Source organism: Phyllostomus hastatus, unplaced genomic scaffold (genome assembly GCF_019186645.2).
Source record: "Phyllostomus hastatus isolate PE091 unplaced genomic scaffold, TTU_PhHast_1.1 phas_scaffold_12, whole genome shotgun sequence".
In the NCBI taxonomy this organism is placed as follows: domain Eukaryota; kingdom Metazoa; phylum Chordata; class Mammalia; order Chiroptera; family Phyllostomidae; genus Phyllostomus; species Phyllostomus hastatus.
Window position 1 is genome coordinate 19542324 of NW_025334007.1, and position 26292 is coordinate 19568615.

General features: G+C 56.2%; 1 protein-coding gene across 4 annotated transcripts in view; it reads right to left on the reverse strand.

Moving 5' to 3' along the window:
• Nucleotides 1-24651: 24651 nt before the first annotated feature.
• TBL1X (transducin beta like 1 X-linked) overlaps nt 24652-26292 on the reverse strand; it is a 108734-nt gene continuing 107093 nt past the window's right edge. For all 4 annotated transcript variants that reach the window (XM_045855876.1, XM_045855878.1, XM_045855874.1 and 1 more), the window contains 2 exons: nt 26088-26189; nt 24652-25637 (listed from right to left, as the gene is read on the reverse strand). In XM_045855876.1, coding sequence (XP_045711832.1) covers nt 25611-25637; nt 26088-26189 — 129 coding nt within the window. In that variant the 3' untranslated portion in view covers nt 24652-25610. The remainder of the gene's footprint in view (nt 25638-26087; nt 26190-26292) is intronic.

Here is a 26292-nt window from a genome sequence, read left to right on the forward strand (position 1 = left end):
TATTCTTGGTGAACCACTGGATGGCGCCAAAGAGACAGCTTTGATCTGGAATTCAGTGTTTGGTCCCCACGGGCGCTGCAAGTGCTTCGTGAAGCACAGGAGGGCGCCAAAGAGGCGGCTTTGACCTGCAATTCAGCATTTGGTCCCCATGGGCGCTGCATGTTCATAGTCAATGACTGGAAGGCACCAAAGAGGCAGCTCCCATCAGGAATTCAGCCTTTGGTCCCCACAGGTGCTGCATGTTCTTAGTGAAACACTGGAGGGCACCAAAGAGGCAGCTCCCATCAGGAATTCAGCCTTTGGTCCCCACGGGAGCTGCATATTCTTGGTGAACCACTGGAGGGCGCCAAAGAGGCAACTTTGATCTGGAAAACAGTGTTTGGTCCCCATGGGTGCTGCATGTTCTTAGTGAACCACAGGAGGGCGCCAAAGAGGCGGCTTTGACCTGGAATTCAGCATTTGGTCCCCATGGGCGCTCCATGTTCATAGCCAATGACTGGAAGGCACCAAAGAGGCAGCTCCCATCAGGAAATCACCCTTTGATCCCCACAGGTGCTGCATATTCTTAGTGAACCAGTGGAGGGCGCCAAAGAGGCGGCTTTACTAGGACTTCAGCCTTTGGTCCCCATGGGCGCTGCATATTCTTGGTGAACCACTGGAGGGCGCGAAAGAGGCAGCTTTGATCTGGAATTCAGCATTTGGTCCCTATGGGTGCTGCATGTTCTTAGTGAACCACAGGAGTGTGCCAAAGAGGCAGCTTTCACTTGGAATTCAGCCTTTGGTCCCCATGCTCGCTGCATATTCTTAATGAACCACTGGAGGGCCCCAAAGAGGCAGCTTTGACCTGGAATTCAGTGTTTGGTCCCCACAGGTGCTGCATGTTCTTAGTGAACCACTGGAGGGCGCCAAAGAAGCAGCTTTGACCTAGAATTCAGCATTTGGTCCCCATGGGTGCTGCATGTTCTTCAGTGAACCACAGGAGTGGAGCCAAAGAGGCAGCTTTGACCTGGAAATCAGTCTTTGGTCCCCTATGGGTGCTGCATGTTCTTAGTGAACCACAGGAGTGTGCCAAAGAGGCAGCTTTCACATGGAATTCAGCCTTTGGTTCCCATGCTCGCTGCATATTCTTAATGAACCACAGGAGGGCGCGAAAGAGGCAGCTTTGACCTGGAATTCAGTGTTCGGTCCCCACAGGCGCTGCATGTTCTCAGTGAAACGCTGGAGGGCGACAAAGAGGCGGCTTTGACCTGGAATTCAGCATTTGGTCCCCATGGGCGCTGCATGTTCATAGTCAATGACTGGAAGGCACCAAAGAGGCATTTCCCATCAGGAATTCAGCCTTTGATCCCCACAGGTGCTGCATATTCTTAGTGAGCCACTGGAGGGCGCCAAAGAGGCGGCTTTGACCTGGAATTCAGCATTTGGTCCCTATGGGTGCTGCATGTTCTTAGTGAACCACATGAGGGCGCCAAAGAGGCAGCTTTGACCTGGAATTCGGGATTTGGTCCCCATGGGCGCTGAATGTTCATAGTCAACGACTGGAAGGCACCAAAGAAGCAGCTCCCATCAGGAATTCAGCCTTTGATCCCCACAGGTGCTGCATATTCTTAGTGAACCACTGGAGGGCGCCAAAGAGGCGGCTGTGACCTGCAATTCAGTATTTGGTCCCTATGGGGGCTGCATGTTCTTAGTGAACCACACGGTGGCACCAAAGAGGCAGCTTTCACTTGGAATTCAGCCTTTGGTCCCCACAGATGCTGCATATTCTTGGTGAACCACTGGAGGGCGCCAAAGAGGCAGCTTTGATCTGGAATTCAGCCTTTGGTCCCTATGGGTGCTGCATGTTCTTAGTGAACCACAGGAGTGTGCCAAAGAGGAAGCTTTCACTGGAATTCAGCCTTTGGTCCCCATGCTCGCTGCATATTCATAATGAACCACTGGAGGGCCCCAAAGAGGCAGCTTTGACCTGGAATTCAGTGTTTAGTCCCCACAGGTGCTGCATGTTCTTAGTGAACCACTGGAGGGCGCCAAAGAAGCAGCTTTGACCTAGAATTCAGCATTTGGTCCCCATGGGTGCTGCTTGTTCTTAGTGAACCACAGGAGTGGCGCCAAAGAGGCAGCTTTAACCTGGAAATCAGTGTTTGGTCCCATGGGCGCTGCATGTTCTTAGTGAACCACAGGAGGGCGCCAAAGAGGCAGCTTTGACCTGGAATTCAGCATTTGGCCCCCATGGGTGCTGCATGTTCTTAGTGAACCACAGGAGGGCGCCAAAGAGGCGGCTCCCATCAGGAATTCAGCCTTTGGTCCCCACAGATGCTGCATATTCTTGGTGAACCACTGGATGGCGCCAAAGAGACAGCTTTGATCTGCAATTCAGTGTTTGGTCCCCACGGGCGCTGCATGTGCTTCAGTGAAGCACAGGAGGGCGCCAAAGAGGCGGCTTTGACCTGCAATTCAGCATTTGGTCCCCATGGGCGCTGCATGTTCATAGTCAATGACTGGAAGGCACCAAAGAGGCAGCTCCCATCAGGAATTCAGCCTTTGGTCCCCACAGGTGCTGCACGTTCTTAGTGAACCAGAGGAGGGCGCCAAAGAGGCAGCTTTGACCTGGAATTCAGTGTTTGGTCCCCACAGGTGCTGCATGTTCTCAGTGAACCACAGGAGGGCGCCAAAGAGGCAGCTTTGACCTGGAATTCAGCATTTGGTCCCTATGGGTGCTGCATGTTCTCAGTGAACCACAGGAGGGCGCCAAAGAGGCAGCTTTCACGTGGAATTCAGCCTTTGGTCCCCATGCTCGCTGCATATTGTTAATGAACCACAGGAGGGCGCCAAAGAGGCACCTTTGACCCGGAATTCAGTGTTTGGTCCCCACAGGCACTGCATGTTCTCAGTGAACCACTGGAGGGCGACAAAGAGGCGGCTTTGACCTGCAATTCAGCATTTGGTCCCCATGGGCGCTGCATGTTCATAGTCAATGACTGGAAGGCACGAAAGAGGCAGCTCCCATCAGGAATTCAGCCTTTGATCCCCACAGGTGCTGCATATTCTTAGTGAGCCACTCGAGGGCGCCAAAGAGACGGCTTTCACCTGGAATTCAGTGTTGGTCCCCACAGGTGCTGCATGTTCTTAGTGAACCACTGGAGGGCGCGAAAGAAGCAGCTTGGACCTAGAATTCAGCATTTGGTCCCCACGGGAGCTACATGTTCTTAGTGAAGCACAGGAGGGCGCCAAAGAAGCAGCTTGGACCTAGAATTCAGCATTTGGTCCCCACAGGTGCTGCATGTTCTTAGTGAACCACTGGAGGGCGCCAAAGAAGCACCTTTGACCTAGAATGCAGCCTTTGGTCCCCATGTTCGCTGCATATTCTTAATGAAACACTGGAGGGCGCCAAAGGGGCAGCTTTGACCTGGAATTCAGTGTTTGGTACCCCACAGGTGCTGCATGTTCTCAGTGAACCACTGGAGGGCGCCAAATGAGGCGGCTCTGACCTGCAATTCAGTGTTTGGTCCCAATGGGCGCTACATGTTCATCGTCAATGACTGGAAGGCACCAAAGAGGCAGCTCCCATCAGGAATTCAGCCTTTGATCCCCACAGGTGCTGCATATACTTAGTGAAACACTGGAGGGCACCAAAGAGGCAGCTCCCATCAGGAATTCAGCCTTTGGTCCCCACAGATGCTGCATATTCTTGGTGAACCACTGGAGGGCGCCAAAGACGCAGCTTTGACCTGGAATTCAGTGTTTGGTCCCCACAGGTGCTGCATGTTCTCAGTGAACCACAGGAGGGCGCCAAAGAGGCTGCCCTGACCTGGAATTCAGCATTTGGTCCCTTTGGGTGCTCCATGTTGTAAGTGAACCACAGGAGTGTGTCAAAGAGGCAGCTTTCACTTGGAATTCAGCCTTTGGTCCCCATGCTCGCTGCATATTGTTAATGAACCACAGGAGGGCGCCAAAGAGGCAGTTTTGACCTGGAATTCAGTGTTTGGTCCCCACAGGCGCTGCATGTTCTCAGTGAACCACTGGAGGGCGACAAAGAGGCAGCTTTGACCTGGAATTCAGCATTTGGTCCCCATGGGCGCTGCATGTTCATAGTCAATGACTGGAAGGCACGAAAGAGGCAGCTCCCATCAGGAATTCAGCCTTTGATCCCCACAGGTGCTGCACATTCTAAGTGAGCCACTGAGGGCGCCAAAGAGGCGGCTTTAAATCTGGAATTCAGTGTTTGGTCCCCTATGGGTGCTGCATATTCTTAGTGAACCACCGGAGGGCGCCAAAGAGGCAGCTTTCACCTGAAATTCAGCATTTGGTCCCTATGGGTGCTGCATGTTCTTAGTGAACCACAGGAGGGCGCCAAAGAGGCAGCTTTGACCTGGAATTCAGTGTTTGGTCCCCACAGGTGCTGCATGTTCTTAGTGAACCACTGGAGGGCGCGAAAGAAGCAGCTTTGGACCTAGAATTCAGCATTTGGTCCCCATGGAGCTGCATGTTCTTAGTGAAGCACAGGAGGGCGCCAAAGAGGCAGCTTTGACCTGGAATTCAGTGTTTGGTCCCCACGGGCGCTGCATGTTCTTAGTGAACCACAGGAGGGCGCCAAAGAGGCAGCTTTGACCTGGAATTCAGCATTTGGTCCCCATGGGCGCTACATGTTCATCGTCAATGACTGGAAGGCACCAAAGAGGCAGCTCCCATCAGGAATTCAGCCTTTGATCCCCACAGGTGCTGCATATTCTTAGTGAAACACTGGAGGGCACCAAAGAGGCGGCTGTGACCTGCAATTCAGTGTTTGGTCCCTATGGGGGCTGCATGTTCTTAGTGAACCACACGGTGGCGCCAAAGAGGCAGCTTTCACTTGCAATTCAGCCTTTGGTCCCCACAGATGCTGCATATTCTTGGTGAACCACTGGAGGGCGCCAAAGAGGCAGCTTTGATCTGGAATTCAGCCTTTGGTCCCTATGGGTGCTGCATGTTCTTAGTGAACCACAGGAGTGTGCCAAAGAGGAAGCTTTCACTGGAATTCAGCCTTTGGTCCCCATGCTCGCTGCATATTCATAATGAACCACTGGAGGGCCCCAAAGAGGCAGCTTTGACCTGGAATTCAGTGTTTGGTCCCCACAGGTGCTGCATGTTCTTAGTGAACCACTGGAGGGCGCCAAAGAAGCAGCTTTGACCTAGAATTCAGCATTTGGTCCCCATGGGTGCTGCATGTTCTTAGTGAACCACAGGGTGGCGCCAAAGAGGCAGCTTTGACCTGGAAATCAGTGTTTGGTCCCCTATGGGTGCTGCATGTTCTTAGTGAACCACAGGAGGGCGCCAAAGAGGCAGCTTTGACCTGGAATTCAGCATTTGGTCCCTATGGGTGCTGCATGTTCTCAGTGAACCACAGGAGGGCGCCAAAGAGGCGGCTCCCATCAGGAATTCAGCCTTTGGTCCCCACAGATGCTGCATATTCTTGGTGAACCACTGGATGGCGCCAAAGAGACAGCTTTGATCTGCAATTCAGTGTTTGGTCCCCACGGGCGCTGCATGTGCTTCGTGAAGCACAGGAGGGCGCCAAAGAGGCGGCTTTGACCTGCAATTCAGCATTTGGTCCCCATGGGCGCTGCATGTTCATAGTCAATGACTGGAAGGCACCAAAGAGGCAGCTCCCATCAGGAATTCAGCCTTTGGTCCCCACAGGTGCTGCATGTTCTTAGTGAACCAGAGGAGGGCGCCAAAGAGGCAGCTTTGATCTGGAATTCAGTGTTTGGTCCCCACAGGTGCTGCATGTTCTCAGTGAACCACAGGAGGGCGCCAAAGAGGCGGCTTTGACCTGGAATTCAGCATTTGGTCCCTATGGGTGCTCCATGTTCTTAGTGAACCACAGGAGTGTGTCAAAGAGGCAGCTTTCACTTGGAATTCAGCCTTTGGTCCCCATGCTCGCTGCATATTGTTAATGAACCACAGGAGGGCGCCAAAGAGGCACCTTTGACCCGGAATTCAGTGTTTGGTCCCCACAGGCTGCTGCATGTTCTCAGTGAACCACTGGAGGGCGACAAAGAGGCGGCTTTGACCTGCAATTCAGCATTTGGTCCCCATGGGCGCTGCATGTTCATAGTCAATGACTGGAAGGCACGAAAGAGGCAGCTCCCATCAGGAATTCAGCCTTTGATCCCCACAGGTGCTGCATATTCTTAGTGAGCCACTCGAGGGCGCCAAAGAGACGGCTTTCACCTGGAATTCAGTGTTGGTCCCCACAGGTGCTGCATGTTCTTAGTGAACCACTGGAGGGCGCGAAAGAAGCAGCTTGGACCTAGAATTCAGCATTTGGTCCCCACGGGAGCTACATGTTCTTAGTGAAGCACAGGAGGGCGCCAAAGAAGCAGCTTGGACCTAGAATTCAGCATTTGGTCCCCACAGGTGCTGCATGTTCTTAGTGAACCACTGGAGGGCGCCAAAGAAGCACCTTTGACCTAGAATGCAGCCTTTGGTCCCCATGTTCGCTGCATATTCTTAATGAAACACTGGAGGGCGCCAAAGGGGCAGCTTTGACCTGGAATTCAGTGTTTGGTACCCACAGGTGCTGCATGTTCTCAGTGAACCACTGGAGGGCGACAAAGAGGCGGCTTTGACCTGGAATTCAGCATTTGGTCCCCATGGGCGCTACATGTTCATCGTCAATGACTGGAAGGCACCAAAGAGGCAGCTCCCATCAGGAATTCAGCCTTTGATCCCCAAAGGTGCTGCATATACTTAGTGAAACACTGGAGGGCACCAAAGAGGCAGCTCCCATCAGGAATTCAGCCTTTGGTCCCCACAGATGCTGCATATTCTTGGTGAACCACTGGAGGGCGCCAAAGAGGCAGCTTTGACCTGGAATTCAGTGTTTGGTCCCTCACAGGTGCTGCATGTTCTCAGTGAACCACAGGAGGGCGCCAAAGAGGCTGCCCTGACCTGGAATTCAGCATTTGGTCCCTTTGGGTGCTCCATGTTGTAAGTGAACCACAGGAGGGTGTCAAAGAGGCAGCTTTCACTTGGAATTCAGCCTTTGGTCCCCATGCTCGCTGCATATTGTTAATGAACCACAGGAGGGCGCCAAAGAGGCAGCTTTGACCTGGAATTCAGTGTTTGGTCCCCACAGGGTGCTGCATGTTCTCAGTGAACCACTAGAGGGCGCCAAAGTGGCAGCTTTGACCTGGAATTCAGCATTTGGTCCCCATGGGCGCTGCATGTTCATAGTCAATGACTGGAAGGCACCAAAGAGGCAGCTCCCATCAGGAATTCAGCCTTTGATCCCCACAGGTGCTGCACATTCTAAGTGAGCCACTCGAGGGCGCCAAAGAGGCGGCTTTAATCTGGAATTCAGTGTTTGGTCCCTATGGGCGCTGCATATTCTTAGTGAACCACCGGAGGGCGCCAAAGAGGCGGCTTTCACCTGAAATTCAGCATTTGGTCCCTATGGGTGCTGCATGTTCTTAGTGAACCACAGGAGGGCGCCAAAGAGGCAGCTTTGACCTGGAATTCAGTGTTTGGTCCCCACAGGTGCTGCATGTTCTTAGTGAACCACTGGAGGGCGCGAAAGAAGCAGCTTTGACCTAGAATTCAGCATTTGGTCCCCACGGGAGCTGCATGTTCTTAGTGAAGCACAGGAGGGCGCCAAAGAGGCAGCTTTGACCTGGAATTCAGTGTTTGGTTCCCACGGGCGCTGCATGTTCTTAGTGAACCTCAGGAAGGCGCCAAAGAGGCAGCTTTGACCTGGAATTCAGCATTTGCTCCCCATGGGCGCTACATGTTCATCGTCAATATCTGGAAGGCACCAAAGAGGCAGCTCCCATCAGGAATTCAGCCTTTGATCCCCACAGGTGCTGCATATACTTAGTGAAACACTGGAGGGCACCAAAGAGGCAGCTCCCATCAGGAATTCAGCGTTTGGTCCCCACAGGTGCTGCATGTTCTTAGTGAACCACTGGAGGGCGCAAAAGAAGCAGCTTTGACCTAGAATTCAGCATTTGGTCCCCACGGGAGCTGCATGTTCTTAGTGAAGCTCAGGAGGGCGCCAAAGAGGCAGCTTTCACCTGGAATTCAGTGTTTGGTCCCCACAGGTGCTGCATGTTCTTACTGAACCACAGGAGGGCGCCAAAGAGGCAGCTTTGACCTGGAGTTCAGCGTTTGGTCCCTATGAGTGCTGCATGTTCTTAGTGAACCACAGGAGGGCGACAAAGAGGCAGCTTTGACCTGGAATTCAGGGTTTGGTCCCCACAGGCACTGCATGTTCTCAGTGAACCACTGGAGGGCGACAAAGAGGCGGCTTTGACCTGCAATTCAGCATTTGGTCCCCATGGGCGCTGCATGTTCATAGTCAATGACTGGAAGGCACGCAAAGAGGCAGCTCCCATCTGGAATTCAGCCTTTGATCCCCACAGGTGCTGCATATTCTTAGTGAGCCACTCGAGGGCGCCAAAGAGGCGGCTTTCACCTGGAATTCAGTGTTTGGTCCCCACAGGTGCTGCATGTTCTTAGTGAACCACTGGAGGGCGCGAAAGAAGCAGCTTGGACCTAGAATTCAGCATTTGGTCCCCACGGGAGCTGCATGTTCTTAGTGAAGCACAGGAGGGCGCCAAAGAGGCAGCTTTGACCTGGATTTCAGTGTTTGGTCCCCACGGGCGCTGCATGTTCTTAATGAACCACAGGAAGGCGCCAAAGAGGCAGCTTTGACCTGGAATTCAGCATTTGCTCCCCATGGGCGGTACATGTTCATCGTCAATGACTGGAAGGCACCAAAGAGGCAGCTCCCATCAGGAATTCAGCCTTTGATCCCCACAGATGCTGCATGTACTTAGTGAAACACTGGAGGGCACCAAAGAGGCAGCTCCCATCAGGAATTCAGCCTTTGGTCCCCACAGATGCTGCATATTCTTGGTGAACCACTGGAGGGCGCCAAAGAAGCAGCTTTGATCTGGAATTCAGTGTTTGGTCCCCATGGGTGCTGCATGTTCTTAGTGAACCACAGGAGGGCGCCAAAGAGGCGGCTTTGACCTGGAATTCAGCATTTGGTCCCCATGGGCGCTCCATGTTCATAGCCAATGACTGGAAGGCACCAAAGAGGCAGCTCCCATCAGGAAATCACCCTTTGATCCCCCACAGGTGCTGCATATTCTTAGTGAACCAGTGGAGGGCGCCAAAGAGGCGGCTTTACTAGGACTTCAGCCTTTGGTCCCCATGGGCGCTGCATATTCTTGGTGAACCACTGGAGGGCGCGAAAGAGGCAGCTTTGATCTGGAATTCAGCATTTGGTCCCTATGGGTGCTGCATGTTCTTAGTTAACCACAGGAGTGTGCCAAAGAGGCAGCTTTCACTTGGAATTCAGCCTTTGGTCCCCATGCTCGCTGCATATTCTTAATGAACCACTGGAGGGCCCCAAAGAGGCAGCTTTGACCTGGAATTCAGTGTTTGGTCCCCCACAGGTGCTGCATGTTCTTTAGTGAACCACTGGAGGGCGCCAAAGAAGCAGCTTTGACCTAGAATTCAGCATTTGGTCCCCATGGGTGCTGCATGTTCTTAGTGAACCACAGGGTGGAGCCAAAGAGGCAGCTTTGACCTGGAAATCAGTCTTTGGTCCCCTATGGGTGCTGCATGTTCTTAGTGAACCACAGGAGTGTGTCAAAGAGGCAGCTTTCACTTGGAATTCAGCCTTTGGTTCCCATGCTCGCTGCATATTCTTAATGAACCACAGGAGGGCGCCAAAGAGGCAGCTTTGACCTGGAATTCAGTGTTTCGGTCCCCACAGGCGCTGCATGTTCTCAGTGAAACCGCTGGAGGGCGACAAAGAGGCGGCTTTGACCTGGAATTCAGCATTTGGTCCCCATGGGCGCTGCATGTTCATAGTCAATGACTGGAAGGCACCAAAGAGGCAGCTCCCATCAGGAATTCAGCCTTTGATCCCCACAGGTGCTGCATATTCTTAGTGAGCCACTGGAGGGCGCCAAAGAGGCGGCTTTGACCTGCAATTCAGTGTTTGGTCCCTATGGGTGCTGCATGTTCTTAGTGAACCACAGGGTGGCGCCAAAGAGGCAGCTTTCACGTGGAATTCAGCCTTTGGTCCCCTCGGACGCTGCATATTCTTAGTGAACCACAGGAGGGCGCCAAAGAGGCAGCTTTGACCTGAAATTCAGCATTTGGTCCCTATGGGTGCTGCATGTTCTTAGTGAACCACAGGAGGGCGCCAAAGAGGCAGCTTTGACCTGGAATTCAGTGTTTGGTCCCCACAGGTGCTGCATGTTCTTAGTGAACCACTGGAGGGCGCGAAAGAAGCAGCTTTGACCTAGAATTCAGCATTTGGTCCCCACGGGAGCTGCATGTTCTTAGTGAAGCACAGGAGGGCGCCAAAGAGGCAGCTTTGACCTGGAATTCAGCATTTGGTCCCCATGGGCGCTACATGTTCATCGTCAATGACTGGAAGGCACCAAAGAGGCAGCTCCCATCAGGAATTCAGCCTTTGATCCCCACAGGTGCTGCATATACTTAGTGAAACACTGGAGGGCACCAAAGAGGCAGCTCCCATCAGGAATTCAGCCTTTGGTCCCCACAGATGCTGCATATTCTTGGTGAAACACTGGAGGGCGCCAAAGAGGCAGCTTTGATCTGGAATTCAGTGTTTGGTCCCCACAGGCGCTGCATGTTCTTTGTGAAGCACAGGCGGGCGCCAAAGAGGGGGCTTTGACCTGGAATTCAGCTTTTGGTCCCTATGGCTGCTCCATGTTCTTAGTGAACCACAGGAGGGCGCCAAAGAGGCAGCTTTGAACTGGAATTCAGTGTTTGGTCCCCATGGGTGCTGCATGTTCTTAGTGAACCACAGGAGGGCGCCAAAGAGGCGGCCCCATCAGGAATTCAGCCTTTGGTCCCCACAGATGCTGCTAATTCTTGGTGAACCACTGGAGGGCGCCAAAGAGGCAGCTTTGATCTGGAATTCAGTGTTTGGTCCCCACGGGCGGTGCATGTGCTTCGTGAAGCACAGGAGGGCGCAAAAGAGGCGGCTTTGACCTGGAATTCAGCGTTTGGTCCCGATGGGTGCTGCATGTCCTTAGTGAACCACAGGAGGGCGCCAAAGAGGCGGCTTTGACCTGGAATTCAGCATTTGGTCCCCATGGGCGCTGCATGTTCATAGTCAATGACTGGAAGGCACCAAAGAGGCAGCTCCCATCAGAAATTCAGCCTTTTGTCCCCACAGTTGCTGCATGTTCTTAGTGAACCAGAGGAGTGCGCCAAAGAGGCAGCTTCGACCTGGAATTCAGTGTTTGGTCCCGGCAGGTGCTGCATGTTCTCAGTGAACCACAGGAGGGTGCCAAAGAGGCGTTTTGACCTGGAATTCAGCATTTGGTCCCTATGTGTGCTCCATGTTCTTAGTGACCCACAGGGTGGCGCCAAAGAGGCAGCTTTCACTTGGAATTCTGCCTTTGGTCCCCACGGGCGCTGCATATTCTTAGTGACCCACCGGAGGGCGCCAAAGAGGCGGCTTTCACTGAAATTCAGCATTTGGTCCCCATGGGTGCTGCATGTTCTTAGTGAACCACAGGAGGACGCCAAAGAGGCAGCTTTGACCTGGAATTCAGCGTTTGGTCCCCACAGGTGCTGCATGTTCTTAGTGAACCACTGGAGGGCGCGAAAGAAGCAGCTTTGACCTAGAATTCAGCATTTGGTCCCCACGGGAGCTGCATGTTCTTAGTGAAGCACAGGAGGGCGCCAAAGAGGCAGCTTTCACCTGGAATTCAGTGTTTGGTCCCCACAGGCGCTGCATGTTCTCAGTCAACCACAGGAGGGCGCTAAAGAGGCAGCTTTGACCTGTAATTCAGCGTTTGGTCCCCATGGGCGCTGCATGCTCATCGTCAATGACTGGAAGGCACCAAAGAGGCAGCTCCCATCAGGAATTCAGCCTTTGATCCCCACAGGTGCTGCATATTCTTAGTGAAACACTGGACGGCACCAAAGAGGCAGCTCCCATCCGGCATTCAGCCTTTTGTCCCCACAGATGCTGCATATTCTTGGTGAACCACTGGAGGGCGCCAAAGAGGCAGCTTTGATCTGGAATTCAGTGTTTGGTCCCCACGTGTGCTGCATGTGCTTCGTGAAGCACAGGAGGGCGCCAAAGAGGCGGCTTTGACCTGGAATTCAGCATTTGGTCCCTATGGGTGCTGCATGTTGTTAGTGAACCACAGGAGGGCACCAAAGAGGCGGCTTTGACCTGGAATTCAGCATTTGGTCCCCATGGGCGCTGTATGTTCATAGTCAATGACTGGAAGGCACCAAAGAGGCAGCTCCCATGAGGAATTCAGCCTTTGGTCCCAACAGGTGCTGCACGTTCTTATTGAACCAGAGGAGGGCGCCAAAGAGGCAGCTTTGACCTGGAATTCAGTGTTTGGTCCCCACAGGTGCTGCATGTTCTCAGTGAACCACAGGAGGGCGCCAAAGAGGCTGCTTTGACCTGGAATTCAGCATTTGGTCCCTATGGGTGCTGCATGTTCTTAGTGAACCACAGGAGTGTGTCAAAGAGGCAACTTTTACTTGGATTTCAGCCTTTGGTCCCCATGCTCACTGCATATTGTTCAGTGAACCACAGGAGGGCGCCAAAGAGGCAGCTTTGACCTGGAATTCAGTGTTTGGTCCCCCACAGGCGCTGCATGTTCTCAGTGAACCACTGGAGGGCGACAAAGAGGCGGCCTTGCCCTGGAATTCAGCATTTGGTCCCCATGGGCGCTGCATGTTTATAGTCAATGACTGGAAGGCACGAAAGAGGCAGCTCCCATCAGGAATTCAGCCTTTTATCCCCACAGGTGCTGCATATTCTTAGTGAGCCACTCGAGGGCACCAAAGAGGCGGCTTTGACCTGGAATTCAGTGTTTGGTCCCCACAGGTGCTGCATGGTCTTAGTGAACCACTGGAGGGCGCCAAAGAAGCAGCTTTGACCTAGAATTCAGCCTTTGGTCCCCATGCTCGCTGCATATTCTTAATGAACCACTGGAGGGCGCCAAAGAGGCAGCTTTGACCTGGAATTCAGTGTTTGGTCCCCACAGGCGCTGCATGTTCTTAGTGAACCACAGGAGGGCGCCAAAGAGGCAGCTTTGACCTGGAATTCAGCATTTGGTCCCCATGGGCGCTACATGTTCATCGTCAATGACTGGAAGGCACCAAAGAGGCAGCTCCCATCAGGAATTCAGCCTTTGATCCCCACAGGTGCTGCATATACTTAGTGAAACACTGGAGGGCACCAAAGAGGCAGCTCCCATCAGGAATTCAGCCTTTGGTCCCCACAGATGCTGCATATTCTTGGTGAAACCACTGGAGGGCGCCAAAGAGGCAGCTTTGACCAGGAATTCAGTGTTTGGTCCCCACAGGTGCTGCATGTTCTCAGTGAACCACAGGAGGGCGCCAAAGAGGGCAGCTTTGACCTGGAATTCAGCATTTGGTCCCTATGGGTGCTGCATGTTCTTAGTGAACCACAGGAGTGTGTCAAAGAGGCAGCTTTCACTTGGAATTCAGCCTTTGGTCCCCATGCTCGCTGCATATTCTTAATGAACCACAGGAGGGCGCCAAAGAGGCAGCTTTGACCTGGAATTCAGTGTTTGGTCCCCACAGGGTGCTGCATGTTCTTAGTGAACCACAGGAGGGCGCCAAAGAGGCGGCTTTGACCTGGAATTCAGCATTTGGTCCCCATGGGCGCTGCATGTTCATAGTCAATGACTGGAAGGCACGAAAGAGGCAGCTCCCATCAGGAATTCAGCCTTTGATCCCCACAGGTGCTGCACATTCCTAGTGAGCCACTCGAGGGCGCCAAAGAGGCGGCTTTAATCTGGAATTCAGTGTTTGGTCCCTATGGGTGCTGCATGTTCTTAGTGAACCACAGGGTGGCGCCAAAGAGGCAGCTTTCACTTGGAATTCAGCCTTTGGTCCCCACGGGCGCTGCATATTCTTAGTGAACCACCGGAGGGCGCCAAAGAGGCGGCTTTGACCTGGAATTCAGCATTTGGTCCCTATGGGTGCTGCATGTTCTTAGTGAACCACAGGAGGGCGCCAAAGAGGCAGCTTTGACCTGGAATTCAGTGTTTGGTCCCCATGGGTGCTGCATGTTCTTAGTGAACCACTGGAGGGCGCCAAAGAAGCAGCTTTGACCTAGAATTCAGCATTTGGTCCCCACGGGAGCTGCATGTTCTTAGTGAAGCACAGGAGGGCGCCAAAGAGGCAGCTTTGACCTGGAATTCAGTGTTTGGTCCCCACGGGTGCTGCATGTTCTTAGTGAACCACAGGAGGGCGCCAAAGAGGCAGCTTTGACCTGGAATTCAGCATTTGGTCCCCATGGGCGCTACATGTTCATCGTCAATGACTGGAAGGCACCAAAGAGGCAGCTCCCATCAGGAATTCAGCCTTTGATCCCCACAGGTGCTGCATATACTTAGTGAAACACTGGAGGGCACCAAAGAGGCAGCTCCCATCAGGAATTCAGCCTTTGGTCCCCACAGATGCTGCATATTCTTAGTGAACCACTGGAGGGCGCCAAAGAGGCAGCTTTGATCTGGAATTCAGTGTTTGGTCCCCATGGGTGCTGCATGTTCTTAGTGAACTACAGGAGGGCGCCAAAGAGGCGGCTTTGATTTGGAATTCAGCATTTGGTCCCCATGGGCGCTCCATGTTCATACCCAATGACTGGAAGGCACCAAAGAAGCAGCTCCCATCAGGAATTCAGCCTTTGATCCCCACAGGTGCTGCATATTCTTAGTGAGCCAGTGGAGGGCGCCAAAGAGGCAGCTTTGATCTGGAATTCAGCATTTGGTCCCTATGGGTGCTGCATGTTCTTAGTGAACCACAGGAGTGTGCCAAAGAGGCAGCTTTCACTTGGAATTCAGCCTTTGGTCCCCATGCTCGCTGCATATTCTTAATGAACCACTGGAGGGCGCCCAAAGAGGCAGCTTTGACCTGGAATTCAGTGTTTGGTCCCCACAGGTGCTGCATGTTCTTTAGTGAACCACTGGAGGGCGCCAAAGAAGCAGCTTTGACCTAGAATTCAGCATTTGGTCCCCATGGGTGCTGCATGTTCTTAGTGAACCACAGGGTGGAGCCAAAGAGGCAGCTTTGACCTGGAAATCAGTCTTTGGTCCCCTATGGGTGCTGCATGTTCTTAGTGAACCACAGGAGTGTGCCAAAGAGGCAGCTTTCACTTGGAATTCAGCCTTTGGTCCCCATGCTCGCTGCATATTCTTAATGAACCACAGGAGGGCGCCAAAGAGGCAGCTTTGACCTGGAATTCAGTGTTTGGTCCCCACAGGCGCTGCATGTTCTCAGTGAACCGCTGGAGGGCGACAAAGAGGCGGCTTTGACCTGGAATTCAGCATTTGGTCCCCATGGGCGCTGCATGTTCATAGTCAATGACTGGAAGGCACCAAAGAGGCAGCTCCCATCAGGAATTCAGCCTTTGATCCCCACAGGTGCTGCATATTCTTAGTGAGCCACTGGAGGGCGCCAAAGAGGCGGCTTTAATCTGGAATTCAGTGTTTGGTCTCTATGGGTGCTGCATGTTCTTAGTGAACCACAGGGTGGCGCCAAAGAGGCAGCTTTCACTTGGAATTCAGCCTTTGGTCCCCATGCTCGCTGCATATTCTTAGTGAACCACTGGAGCGCGCCAAAGAGGCGGCTTTGACCTGAAATTCAGCAGTTGGTCCCTATGGGTGCTGCATGTTCTTAGTGACCCACAGGAGGGCGCCAAAGAGGCAGCTTTGACCTGGAATTCAGTGTTTGGTCCACACAGGTGCTGCATGTTCTTAGTGAACCACTGGAGGGCGCGAAAAGAAGCAGCTTTGACCTAGAATTCAGCATTTGGTCCCTCACAGGGAGCTGCATGTTCTTAGTGAAGCACAGGAAGGGCGCCAAAGAGGCAGCTTTGACCTGGAATTCAGCATTTGGTGCCCATGGGCGCTACATGTTCATCGTCAATGACTGGAAGGCACCAAAGAGGCAGCTCCCATCAGGAATTCAGCCTTTGGTCCTCACAGATGCTGCATATTCTTGGTGAACCACTGGAGGGCGCCAAAGACGCAGCTTTGATCTGGAATTCAGTGTTTGGTCCCCACAGGCGCTGCATGTTCTTTGTGAAGCACAGGCGGGCGCCAAAGAGGGGGCTTTGACCTGGAATTCAGCGTTTGGTCCCTATGGGTGCTGCATATTCTTAGTGAACCACAGGAGGGCGCCAAAGAGGCAGCTTTGACCTGGAATTCAGTGTTTGGTCCCCATGGGTGCTGCATGTTCTTAGTGAACCACAGGAGGGCGCCAAAGAGGCGGCTCCCATCAGGAATTCAGCCTTTGGTCCCCACAGATGCTGCATATTCTTGGTGAACCACTGGAGGGCGCCAAAGAGGCAGCTTTGATCTGGAATTCAGTGTTTGGTCCCCACGGGCGCTGCATGTGCTTCGTGAAGCACAGGAGGGCACCAAAGAGGCGGCTTTGACCTGGAATTCAGCGTTTGGTCCCTATGGGTGCTGCATGTTCTTAGTGAACCACAGGAGGGCGCCAAAGAGGCGGCTTTGACCTGGAATTCAGCATTTGGTCCCCATGGGCGCTGCATGTTCATAGTCAATGACTGGAAGGCACCAAAGAGGCAGCTCCCATCAGAAATTCAGCCTTTGGTCCCCACAGTTGCTGCATGTTCTTAGTGAACCAGAGGAGTGCGCCAAAGAGGCAGCTTTGACCTGGAATTCAATGTTTGGTCCCCACAGGTGCTGCATGTTCTCAGTGAACTACAGGAGGGTGCCAAAGAGGCGTTTTGACCTGGAATTCAGCATTTGGTCCCTATGTGTGCTCCATGTTCTTAGTGAACCACAGAGTGGCGCCAAAGAGGCAGCTTTCACTTGGAATTCAGCCTTTGGTCCCCACGGGCGCTGCATATTCTTAGTGAACCACCGGAGGGCGCCAAAGAGGCGGCTTTCACCTGAAATTCAGCATTTGGTCCCTATGGGTGCTGCATGTTCTTAGTGAACCACAGGAGGACGCCAAAGAGGCAGCTTTGACCTGGAATTCAGCGTTTGGTCCCCACAGGTGCTGCATGTTCTTAGTGAACCACTGGAGGGTGCGAAAGAAGCAGCTTGGACCTAGAATTCAGCATTTGGTCCCCACGGGTGCTGCATGTTCTTAGTGAAGCACAGGAGGGCGCCAAAGAGGCAGCTTTCACCTGGAATTCAGTGTTTGGTCCCTACGGGCGCTGCATGTTCTTAGTGAACCACAGGAGGGTGCCAAAGTGGTGGCTTTGAGCTGGAATTCAGCGTTTGGTCCCTATGGGTGCTGCATGTTCTTAGTGAACCACAGGAGGGCGCCAAAGAGGCAGCTTTCACTTGGAATTCAGCCTTTGGTCCCTATGAGTGCTGCATGTTCTCAGTGAACCACAGGAGGGCGCCAAAGAGGCAGCTTTGACCTGGAATTCAGTGTTTGGTCCCTATGTGTGCTGCATGTTCTTAGTGAACCACAGGAGGGCGCCAAAGAGGCGGCTTTGACCTGGAATTCAGCATTTTGTCCCCATGGGCGCTGCATGTTCATAGTCAATGACTGGAAGGCACCAAAGAGGCAGCTCCCATCAGGAATTCAGCCTTTGGTCCCCACAGGTGCTGCATGTTCTTACTGAACCACAGGAGGGCGCCAAAGAGGCAGCTTTGACCTGGAATTCAGCATTTGGTCCCCATGGGGGTACATGTTCATCGTCAATGACTGGAAGGCACCAAAGAGGCAGCTCCCATCAGGAATTCAGCCTTTGATCCCCACAGGTGCTGCATATTCTTAGTGAAACACTGGAGGGCACCAAAGAGGCAGCTCCCATCAGGAATTCAGCCTTTGGTCCCGACAGATGCTGCATATTCTTGGTGAACCCTGGAGGGCGCCAAAGTGGCAGCTTTGACCTGGAATTCAGTGTTTGGTCCCTATGGGTGCTGCATGTTCTTAGTGAACCACCGGAGGGCGCCAAAGAAGCAGCTTTGACCTGGAATTGAGCATTTGGTCCCTATGGGTGCTGCATGTTCTTAGTGAACCACAGGAGTGAGTCAAAGAGGCAACTTTCACTTGGAATTCAGCCTTTGGTCCCCATGCTCACTGCATATTCTTAATGAACCACAGGAGGGCCCCAAAGAGGCAGCTTTGACCTGAAATTCAGTGTTTGGTCCCCACAGGCGCTGCATGTTCTCAGTGAACCACTGAAGGGCGCCAAAGAGGCAGCTTTGATCTGGAATTCAGTGTTTGGTCCCCATGGGCGCTGCATGTTCTCAGTGAACCACAGGAGGGTGCCAAAGAGTCGGCTTTGAGCTGGAATTCAGCATTTGGTCCCTATGGGTGCTGCATGTTCTTAGTGAACCACTGGAGGGCACCAAAGAGGTAGCTCCCATCAGAAATTCTGCCTTTGATTTCCACAGGTGCTGCATATTCTTGGTGAACCACAGGAGGGCACCAAAGAGGCAGCTTGGATCTGGAATTTAGTGTTTTGTCCCCACAGGCGCTGCATGTTCTTAGTGAACCACAGGAGGGCACCAAAGAGGCAGTTTTGACCCTGAATTCAGCATTTGGTCCCCATGGGCGCTGCATGTTCTTAGCAAGCCACACGAGGGCGCCAAAGATGCAGCTTTGATCTGGAATTCAGCATTTGGTCCCCATGGGTGATGCATTTTCTTAGTGAACCACAGGAGGGCGCCAAAGATGCAGTCTCGACCTGGAATTTAGTGTTTGGTCCCATGGGCGCTGCATGTTCTTAGTGAACCACAGGAGGGCAGCAAAGAGGCAGCTTTGACCTGGAATTCAGCATTTGGCCCCCATGGATGCTGCATGTTCTTAGTGAGCCACAGGAGGGCGCCAAAGAGGCAGCTCCCATCAGGAATTAAGCCTTTGGTCTCCAGGGGTGCTGCATGTTCTTAGTGAACCACAAGAGGGCGCCAAAGTGGCAGCTTGGACCTGGAATTAAGTGTTTGGTCCCCATGGGCGCTGCATGTTCTTAGTCAACGACTGGAAGGCGCCAAAGAGGCAGCTCCCATCAGGAATTCAGCCTTTGATCCCCACAGGTGCTGCATGTTCTTCGTGAACCACTGGAAGGCGCCAGAGAGGAAGCTTTTACCTGGAATTCAGCATTTGGTCCCCATGGGCGCTGCATGTTCATAGTGAACCACTGGAGGGCACCAAAGAGGCAGCTCCCATCAGGAATTCAGCCTTTGGTCCCCTCAGATGCTGCATATTCTTGGTGAACCACTGGAGGGCGCCAAAGAGGCAGCTTTGAGTTGGAATTCAGTGTTTCGTCCCCACGGGCGCTGCATGTTTTTAGTGAACCACAGGAGGGCGCCAAAGTGGCGGCTTTGACCTGGAATTCAGCCTTTGGTCCCCATAGGTGCTGCATGTTCTTAGCAAACCACAGGAGGGCGCCAAAGAGGCAATTCTGACCTGGAATTCAGCATTTGGTCTCCATGGGCCCTGCATGTTGTTAGCAAACCACAGGAGGGTTCCAAAGAGGCATCTTTGACCTGGAATTCAGCATTTGGTCCCCATGGGTGCTGCATGTTCTTAGTGAACCACTGGATTGCGCCAAAGAGGCAGCTTTGACTTGGAGTTTAGTGTTTGGTCCCCACGGGCGCTGCATGTTCTCAGGGAACCACAGGAGGGCGTTAAAGAGGCAGCTTTGATCTGGAATTGAGCGTTCCATCCCCATGCTGTGTAGAGCAAAGACAATCTCAGGAATCCTTGGAATCTGGTTTATGCTCACATCGTTGTCTAGGTTTCCATATTTCCATCGGTTGAAAAAATATATATGTCTTGGCAGAGATACTGTACTATGCATTAGAGTTGTAAGCCAGCCCGGCGTCCATAGCAAAGCGGGATACTATTTTCTGAGGATGCTGAAGAAAGCTCCCCCAAGGGACACCTTTTAAGTCAAGGTTAGGACTTCCTTTCCCTCTAGAACGGCTCTGCAGGATGTGTCGGCTTTGTATTTTTGGGGTCCCGCAGCCACAGATGGATCCAGGGCCCTGGGCCTGGGCCTTGTATCTTTGTAAGCTCGGAGCTGATCCCAAAGGGACACGGGTGAGTGCAGGACCATCCTTTTTGCTGCGTGACTTCGGTGTTCTTTATCTCTGGGCTGCCACGCTGTCTGCCTCCAGCATGCAAAGCCCCTGCTCTTTCAGGACTCCCGCTGGCCTCGCCCCCACTCACGAGGCAAAGACTCCAGCTGCATGCTTTCCCAGTGTCCCTTGCAGCTGAAGGCAGGCCCAGAAACTGGCAAAGCCAATCAGATGCGTCCCAAGTCTTTTTAACTTAGAAGCCTTTGCGCAGAGGTGTGCGCCTCGGAGATGCGCCTGTGCAGAGGGCGTGGCCATGGGCGCGTCCCTTTGGATGCAGGGCCACTGTGCTCCAGGGACGCTCAGGGGCCCGGAACCAAGGTGTGGGCGGTGCCCAGTGCTGCCTGTACCCTGTGTGGTCTGCAGGGGGCCCCTCCCGCGGCCTGAGGTTGGCTGCTCCTGTCTGCGTGGCCTGCAATCGTGGGTCTTCAGTTTCCTAACATCCTCGTGAGTCCTCTTAGGCTGCTGCCCGCCAGCGCCAGGTTCGGAAGCTTGCAAACAAGAGCGCTGACCCATGTGGCTGTCAGCTCACACGCCCCCTCCTAGAGGGTGCCAACCACCAGCCAGCTGAGGGCGGGGCTTGGATAAGGGGTGAGCTGAGCGAGAGGGTGAGACAACGACGTTGTCACGGTTGCTCCGTGGGTGGAGCCATCCCCAAGCTCTGCGCATGCCCTGGGGCCTCCCCCGAGCATCAGGAGTGTGGGCCATCCAGTTCACCTGGGGAACAAGAGAGACATAATTGAGCGAACAAACGATTAACTGAGGACGACTGACTTTAGGAGATTTCCGCTGTGCTGCAGGCAGGTTCCCAGTAAGGCTGTCTGCGCGGGCACGTGGAGGGCCAGGGAAACAGCGATGATGGTGGTGATGGCTCGGGGAGAAGGTAACGACGTGGGGAGCCCTTGAAGAGCCGAGGGAACTGTCCCGCACACAGGAGTTGGGTCGGCGGGGTGGGGAGCGGCGTCTCGGGCCGTAGTTCTGGGAGAAAGGGGCTCCTACTGCACAGCGCCCACTGCATTGGAACCCACTGGTCCGTTCCACAGCGTCAGAGACCTCTGAGGGGGTCTGGTCTCGAACTCTCTTGCAAACACAGCCGCCCCGTCGAGCTGGGTTGTGTAGCGAGGGCAGGGCAGTGCCCTGGCCCTTCCCCACCCTCCCCTGCACTTGCCTTCTGTGTGGCGCCGACTGCTGCTCTGAATCCGCCGTTCAGGGCGGGCACTTCAGGCGTCCGTGCCCGCAGCTCTGGGAGGCACCTTGCCCGTGCAACCCCGTCCTCCTGCTGGGCTGACCCTGGTCATGGATGGGACGCTTCAGAGCACAAGGGGCCAGGCGCTGGGGTGGGGCAGGGTGGGGGGGAGCCGCTCGGCCACTTTCCGAGTGCTCCGTGGGAGCATGCCTCAGCCCCTCCTCCCGCCCCCCCCCCCCCCGCTTGCAGCTCGGAGTGACGCCCGGGTTCACCAACGGCCAGCCCCGCGGGTGGGAAGTCCCGGTGAACGGGAGGAGCGTCCCAGCCTCCGTCAGGCCCAGCACGGACGGGTGCAGGGCACGCACGGAAGCTCAGTGCGGGCACAGCGCCCCCAAAGACGGCAGACTAGGCCGAGCTCCGGGGCCCGAGGGCCACGTGTCCGATCGCCGCAGAGAAGGGTGCCAGGTGACGTGAACGTGGAAGCCACGCGGCCCCGGGACACTGTGTGCCCCCCCATCTGCTCTCCCCTGCGGCACACAGAGCAGCCCGCGAACGTCTGTCCACGGGTTCCCAGCGTGGCCGCTGAAGCCACGAGAGCCGCGGCCACACACGCCTCCACGCCCGGGAGCCGTGGGGGTGCGGTCTCCCGGCTGCCCGTGGAGAGCTTGCCCCCCACTCCTCCCGGGGCCTCCCTGCGGCCGTGGCAGCAGGGGCCGGCTGCTCTGAACGTCACCCCACGTCCACCTCGTGGGGAGCGGGCTGGGCCACGTGGGGAGCCACTGGAGGAAGACGGAAGCCCGCAGGCTGCGCCCCAGACAACGCGGGGGCCCCAGGCAGGCAGGGAGGGGGAGCCCTCTCCATGCTCCTGTCCGACCTGAGCGGGAGGGCCCCGGTAGCCCACGGAACGACGGACCCCGCCCCCTGCAGTGACGACCGCGGCGTGGGTGACAGCACCCCGCACAGTGCAGGCCCAGGCAGATGCGGTGCGTGTGCGCCGAACCGGAGTCTGCGTCACGGAGCGGAAGTCGCTGTCCACGGCCCCCGGGTGCTGGGACTGCACGGCCTGCAGACCACGCCGGGGGTCCCCGAGCCCCAAGCCCCAGCCCGACCCCAGCACGGACGGCAGCCTTTCATAACACCCGGCTGCCGCGCCCGCCCCACGGCCATCAGTCCCCAAGGTGGCGGCAGCCGCCTGGGAAGGCGCACTTGCACGGGCCCCCGTGCTCGTGAGAGAACGCGCCGTTTCCACTCCGGGGGTGGGGGAGGGACCCCACGGGCCCGCGCAGGACGAAGGAAGCACGCCCACCACGTCGTCTAATATCAAAATAGAGCAATTTATTCAAGACACGGAATATGATGTGTGGATTCTCTCTGGGAATGAATGAGCTACGACACACGAGGTGGTTCTTTGCGTCCGCGTGTGTGCGCGCGGGGCGTGAGGGGAACGGAACGGGACCTGCGTGGCCGGGGCGGCGTCGGAGGCGGGGACGGGCGAGGACACCTGGCCGGCGCGTCTGACACAGACAATAAAAACCGCAGGAGCCAGGACTCAACGCCTCGGTGAGCGGCGGGAGGGGCATCGTTGCCCTGCACACGGAACACGACTCCAAAAAAAAAGGGGGTGGGGAGAGGCGTGGAACGGGTTTCACATGAGGAACGTAACCGGGACGAAGCAGACCCTTGCGTGGGGCAAAGTGCACTTCTCGCCGCTCCGGGACCTGGGACGGACGGGGGGTCGAGGCCCTGGGGGCGCGCGGGTCGCCTCCCCATGGCCGCCCGCCGCCGGGTGCAGGGCGCGCTCCAGCCGAACCCACGGCGCTGGGAGGCTCGGCCCGCGGCGTCTGCTCCCCGCGTCCAGCGTCTGTTTGGTCGCGTGAGCGCCGGGCACGCAGCGGAGGCGCCGGACACGAGGGCCGTCCCAGTACCCGCGGGCGGCCGCGGGACACAGGCGAGCTGGCTTTCTGGAGACGAGCGTCCCTGGCGCGGCAGGCGGTCCGTGCGCCCGGAACAGGGTCGGCCCGAGTGGCGCGGGCGCGTTCTCCCCCTCGGTCCCCCTGGGGCCAGGCCGGGCTGTCCTCCGGTGGCCAGGCGGTGCGAAAGCTGGGGACGTGGGCCAACATCTGGAGCGCGTGCGCTCGGGGGCCTCCTGCCCTCGGCCCCGCCAGGCCACACGTCTGCAAGGCCCTGGCCCCGGCCTTCACGTGAGGATTGTCCGGTCCTGGCCGCCCCCGCAGCGTGCCGTCCACGGCGGACCGCCGACAGCGGATGCCCCGCGCAGGGGAGCACGTCTCTATCTGGGGAGAGGCCGGGGCGCCGTTCACCCGCTCCTCCGCAGACTGGGTCCCGAACCCACGGTTTCCCGGGGCACGAAATGATCGCCGCAGCCGCAGGGGCGCCTCCAGCTGCCCTTCCAGGTGGGCGTGGCGAGCGCATGGAACCAGGACCTTCGCCGCGAGCCGGGACACGGCCTGCGCACACGTCCGCAGGGTGGGCTCCAGTCCCATCGGGCTAGGGCTCCAGGAACGCGCGTGTGCAAGGGGAGCCCGCAGACGGCTGGTCCCGGCACACCCCACACCGCCAGGCACGCGGACCCACCCCACCATGGGATCTTGCGTGGACAGACGCCGCCCTCTGAGCGACATCCCGTCCGCAGGCTGGGGCGGAGGCCTCTGCGCCCTGCGCCCGGACAGGCCCCCTTCCGGCCCCTTGCTGCGGCCGCAGGACACCGCGGGTCCTTCCCCCACGGCTCGGTGCGGGGCTCTTGACCGGACCGAGGTCCCCTGACCCAAGGAAAGGAACCTCCCGTGGGAACAAAGCCACGTTTAATTGTTTAAAAACAGTAAAAAGATCGTTAGGAGGAGGAAAACCCCGTCGGCTCTCTGCAGGGAAAGGGCAGACGGAGACAGCGGAGGTGAGCGGCGATGTTGTCTCTTCTTCACCCTCAGGATGGAAGGCCCTTCCTTCCCCGCGTGTTTGTCTCTGTCCAGCCAGGCGGACCCCGCAGCCGCCCGTCACCCGTGGAACGAGGTGCCGCCAGCACAGGCCACGGAGCCCAGCTGCGCGCCTGGATGGCTCACTTAGCATCATTTGGTCTGGGGTGTGCCCCTCGGGGCCAGAGGGCAGTGGTCTTCATGTCCCTCCCGCAGCACGAAGGTGGACCGGCTGGGAGACGCCACCCTGTCCCCCAGCCGGGGGCGGGGACCAGTCCCTCCAGCCAGACGGCCCCACCGCTGCCCACGGGGCCTGCCTCCCGCCCAGCGCCTTCCCCACGCCGCCAGCCACGCCGCCGAAGGCAAGATGGGACTCACCCCCTCGCACGCTGCCTGCATCTCCCTAGAATATTTTTAAAATATGAAACCACACAAAGCTATGTCTGATGGCCATTTCAGGATTTTAAAATCGTTTTAACATAAAAATATTTTTTTTTCCAAAAATACTCCAGGCTCTTTCTCTTATAAGTCATTTTTTTTTCTCCTGTAAAAAGTCCCCCTGCCCTGCCTTCTTCCTCGAGTAAAGCACTTGTTTCGCGCGCTGGGAGTGCCCGTGAGACCTCAGATCTGCAGTGACCGTGATAAGGGGCGGAGAGACCGGGAGAGGGGGGAAGGAGGGAGGGAGGGGGCCACCGAGCTGTCTGGCAAAGACTGTCGTCATGTCTGCACATCGAGACCCCACTGGAAGGCGGAGGGAAGGGGAACCGAGCGAAACCCGCCCCGGCGTGGAGGGCGGGACTCCCGCCGGCACTAAGGCCCCGGGACCGAGGCGGCGCTGGGAGCCAGGCCGGGGCAGGACCACGAAGTCGCGCACGTCACCGCCGCAGACTGGTCTTGGGACGTCCTTCTCCACGATAGCAGCACGGCATCCACTTGCTCGGGGGAAACGGCAGAAGCCCCACAGGAGACCTTCTCCATCCCTTCCAGGTTGTTTTTTTCTTTTTTTCCCCTCCCGTTTCGGTTTTTATCACAGCATTTTTTTTTCCTTCTGGGTTTTTTTTTTTTTTGGCACAGCTTTCCGCCCCCCTCCTGCCTCGGCCATCAGCCTGTCCGGTGGGAACCAGACCGCGCCCCACGCGGCTGGTGGCTGCACGCCCCAGGGGGGCCCGAGCTGCCCCTGGGACAGGTGTGTGTGTGTGTGTGTCCAACGTCTGGATGAGGACTACGGGAAAACAGAGGCTCCGTGGCCAGGGATGAGCTGACTTCAAGGTCCACGCCAGCGCGCCTCGGCCGCGCGGGGCTGAGGCCGACAGGGTCGAGTCCGAAGGCTGCGGCCACCCCCCCACGCCGTCCACCGGTCCGCTGGCGTTCTCGCCCGCTCTCCGTGGCAGCACGTCCCGGCTACTTCCGCAGATCCAACACGCACACCTGAGGGGAAGGAGAAGGCCCGTGGGGTCCCCGGAGACTATGCAAAGATGGCTTCAGGGCTCAGGCCGGCAGGTCACACGGCCCACGGACCAAGTCAGACCCACCGACTGTGCTTTACAGATAAAGTTTCATCAGCACAGTCACGCACGTGCACAGCAGCTCTGACTACAGGCTAAAGGTGGAGCATCTGACCGACCCACCCTGCGTAAATAGTACAGTCGGGTCAGGGGCACTGCTGGGAAGTGAGGTGACGGCAGCAGCCACTGGGGTCACAGCGCCCCCTAGTGGCGGGGCCGATGAGAACCCAAGAGCGAACACACGGCCTTTGGGAACCTGAGGGGGCTTCCCCGACACTCGGCCAGCCCTCCCACAGCCCCCGCGCCAGCTGCACCGCGTCCCCCCTTTCCGCCCCGCGCCCTCCACCTCCAGCAAACCATGGGTACTGCTTACAGAGCCGTCGGACGCACTGGCGCCCACTTTGTCCCCGCGGGCGTTCCAGCACACCTCGAAGATGCCGCCAGTGCCTCGGTAGCTGTGCACCAGGCTTCCACTCTGCAAAGCAAAGCAAACGTGTCGTGCACAGTGAGGTGGGCGTGCAGAGCACAGGGAGCCCGGCCGAGAGGAAGGGCCCCCGTCCGCCCCCAACACGCCGTCA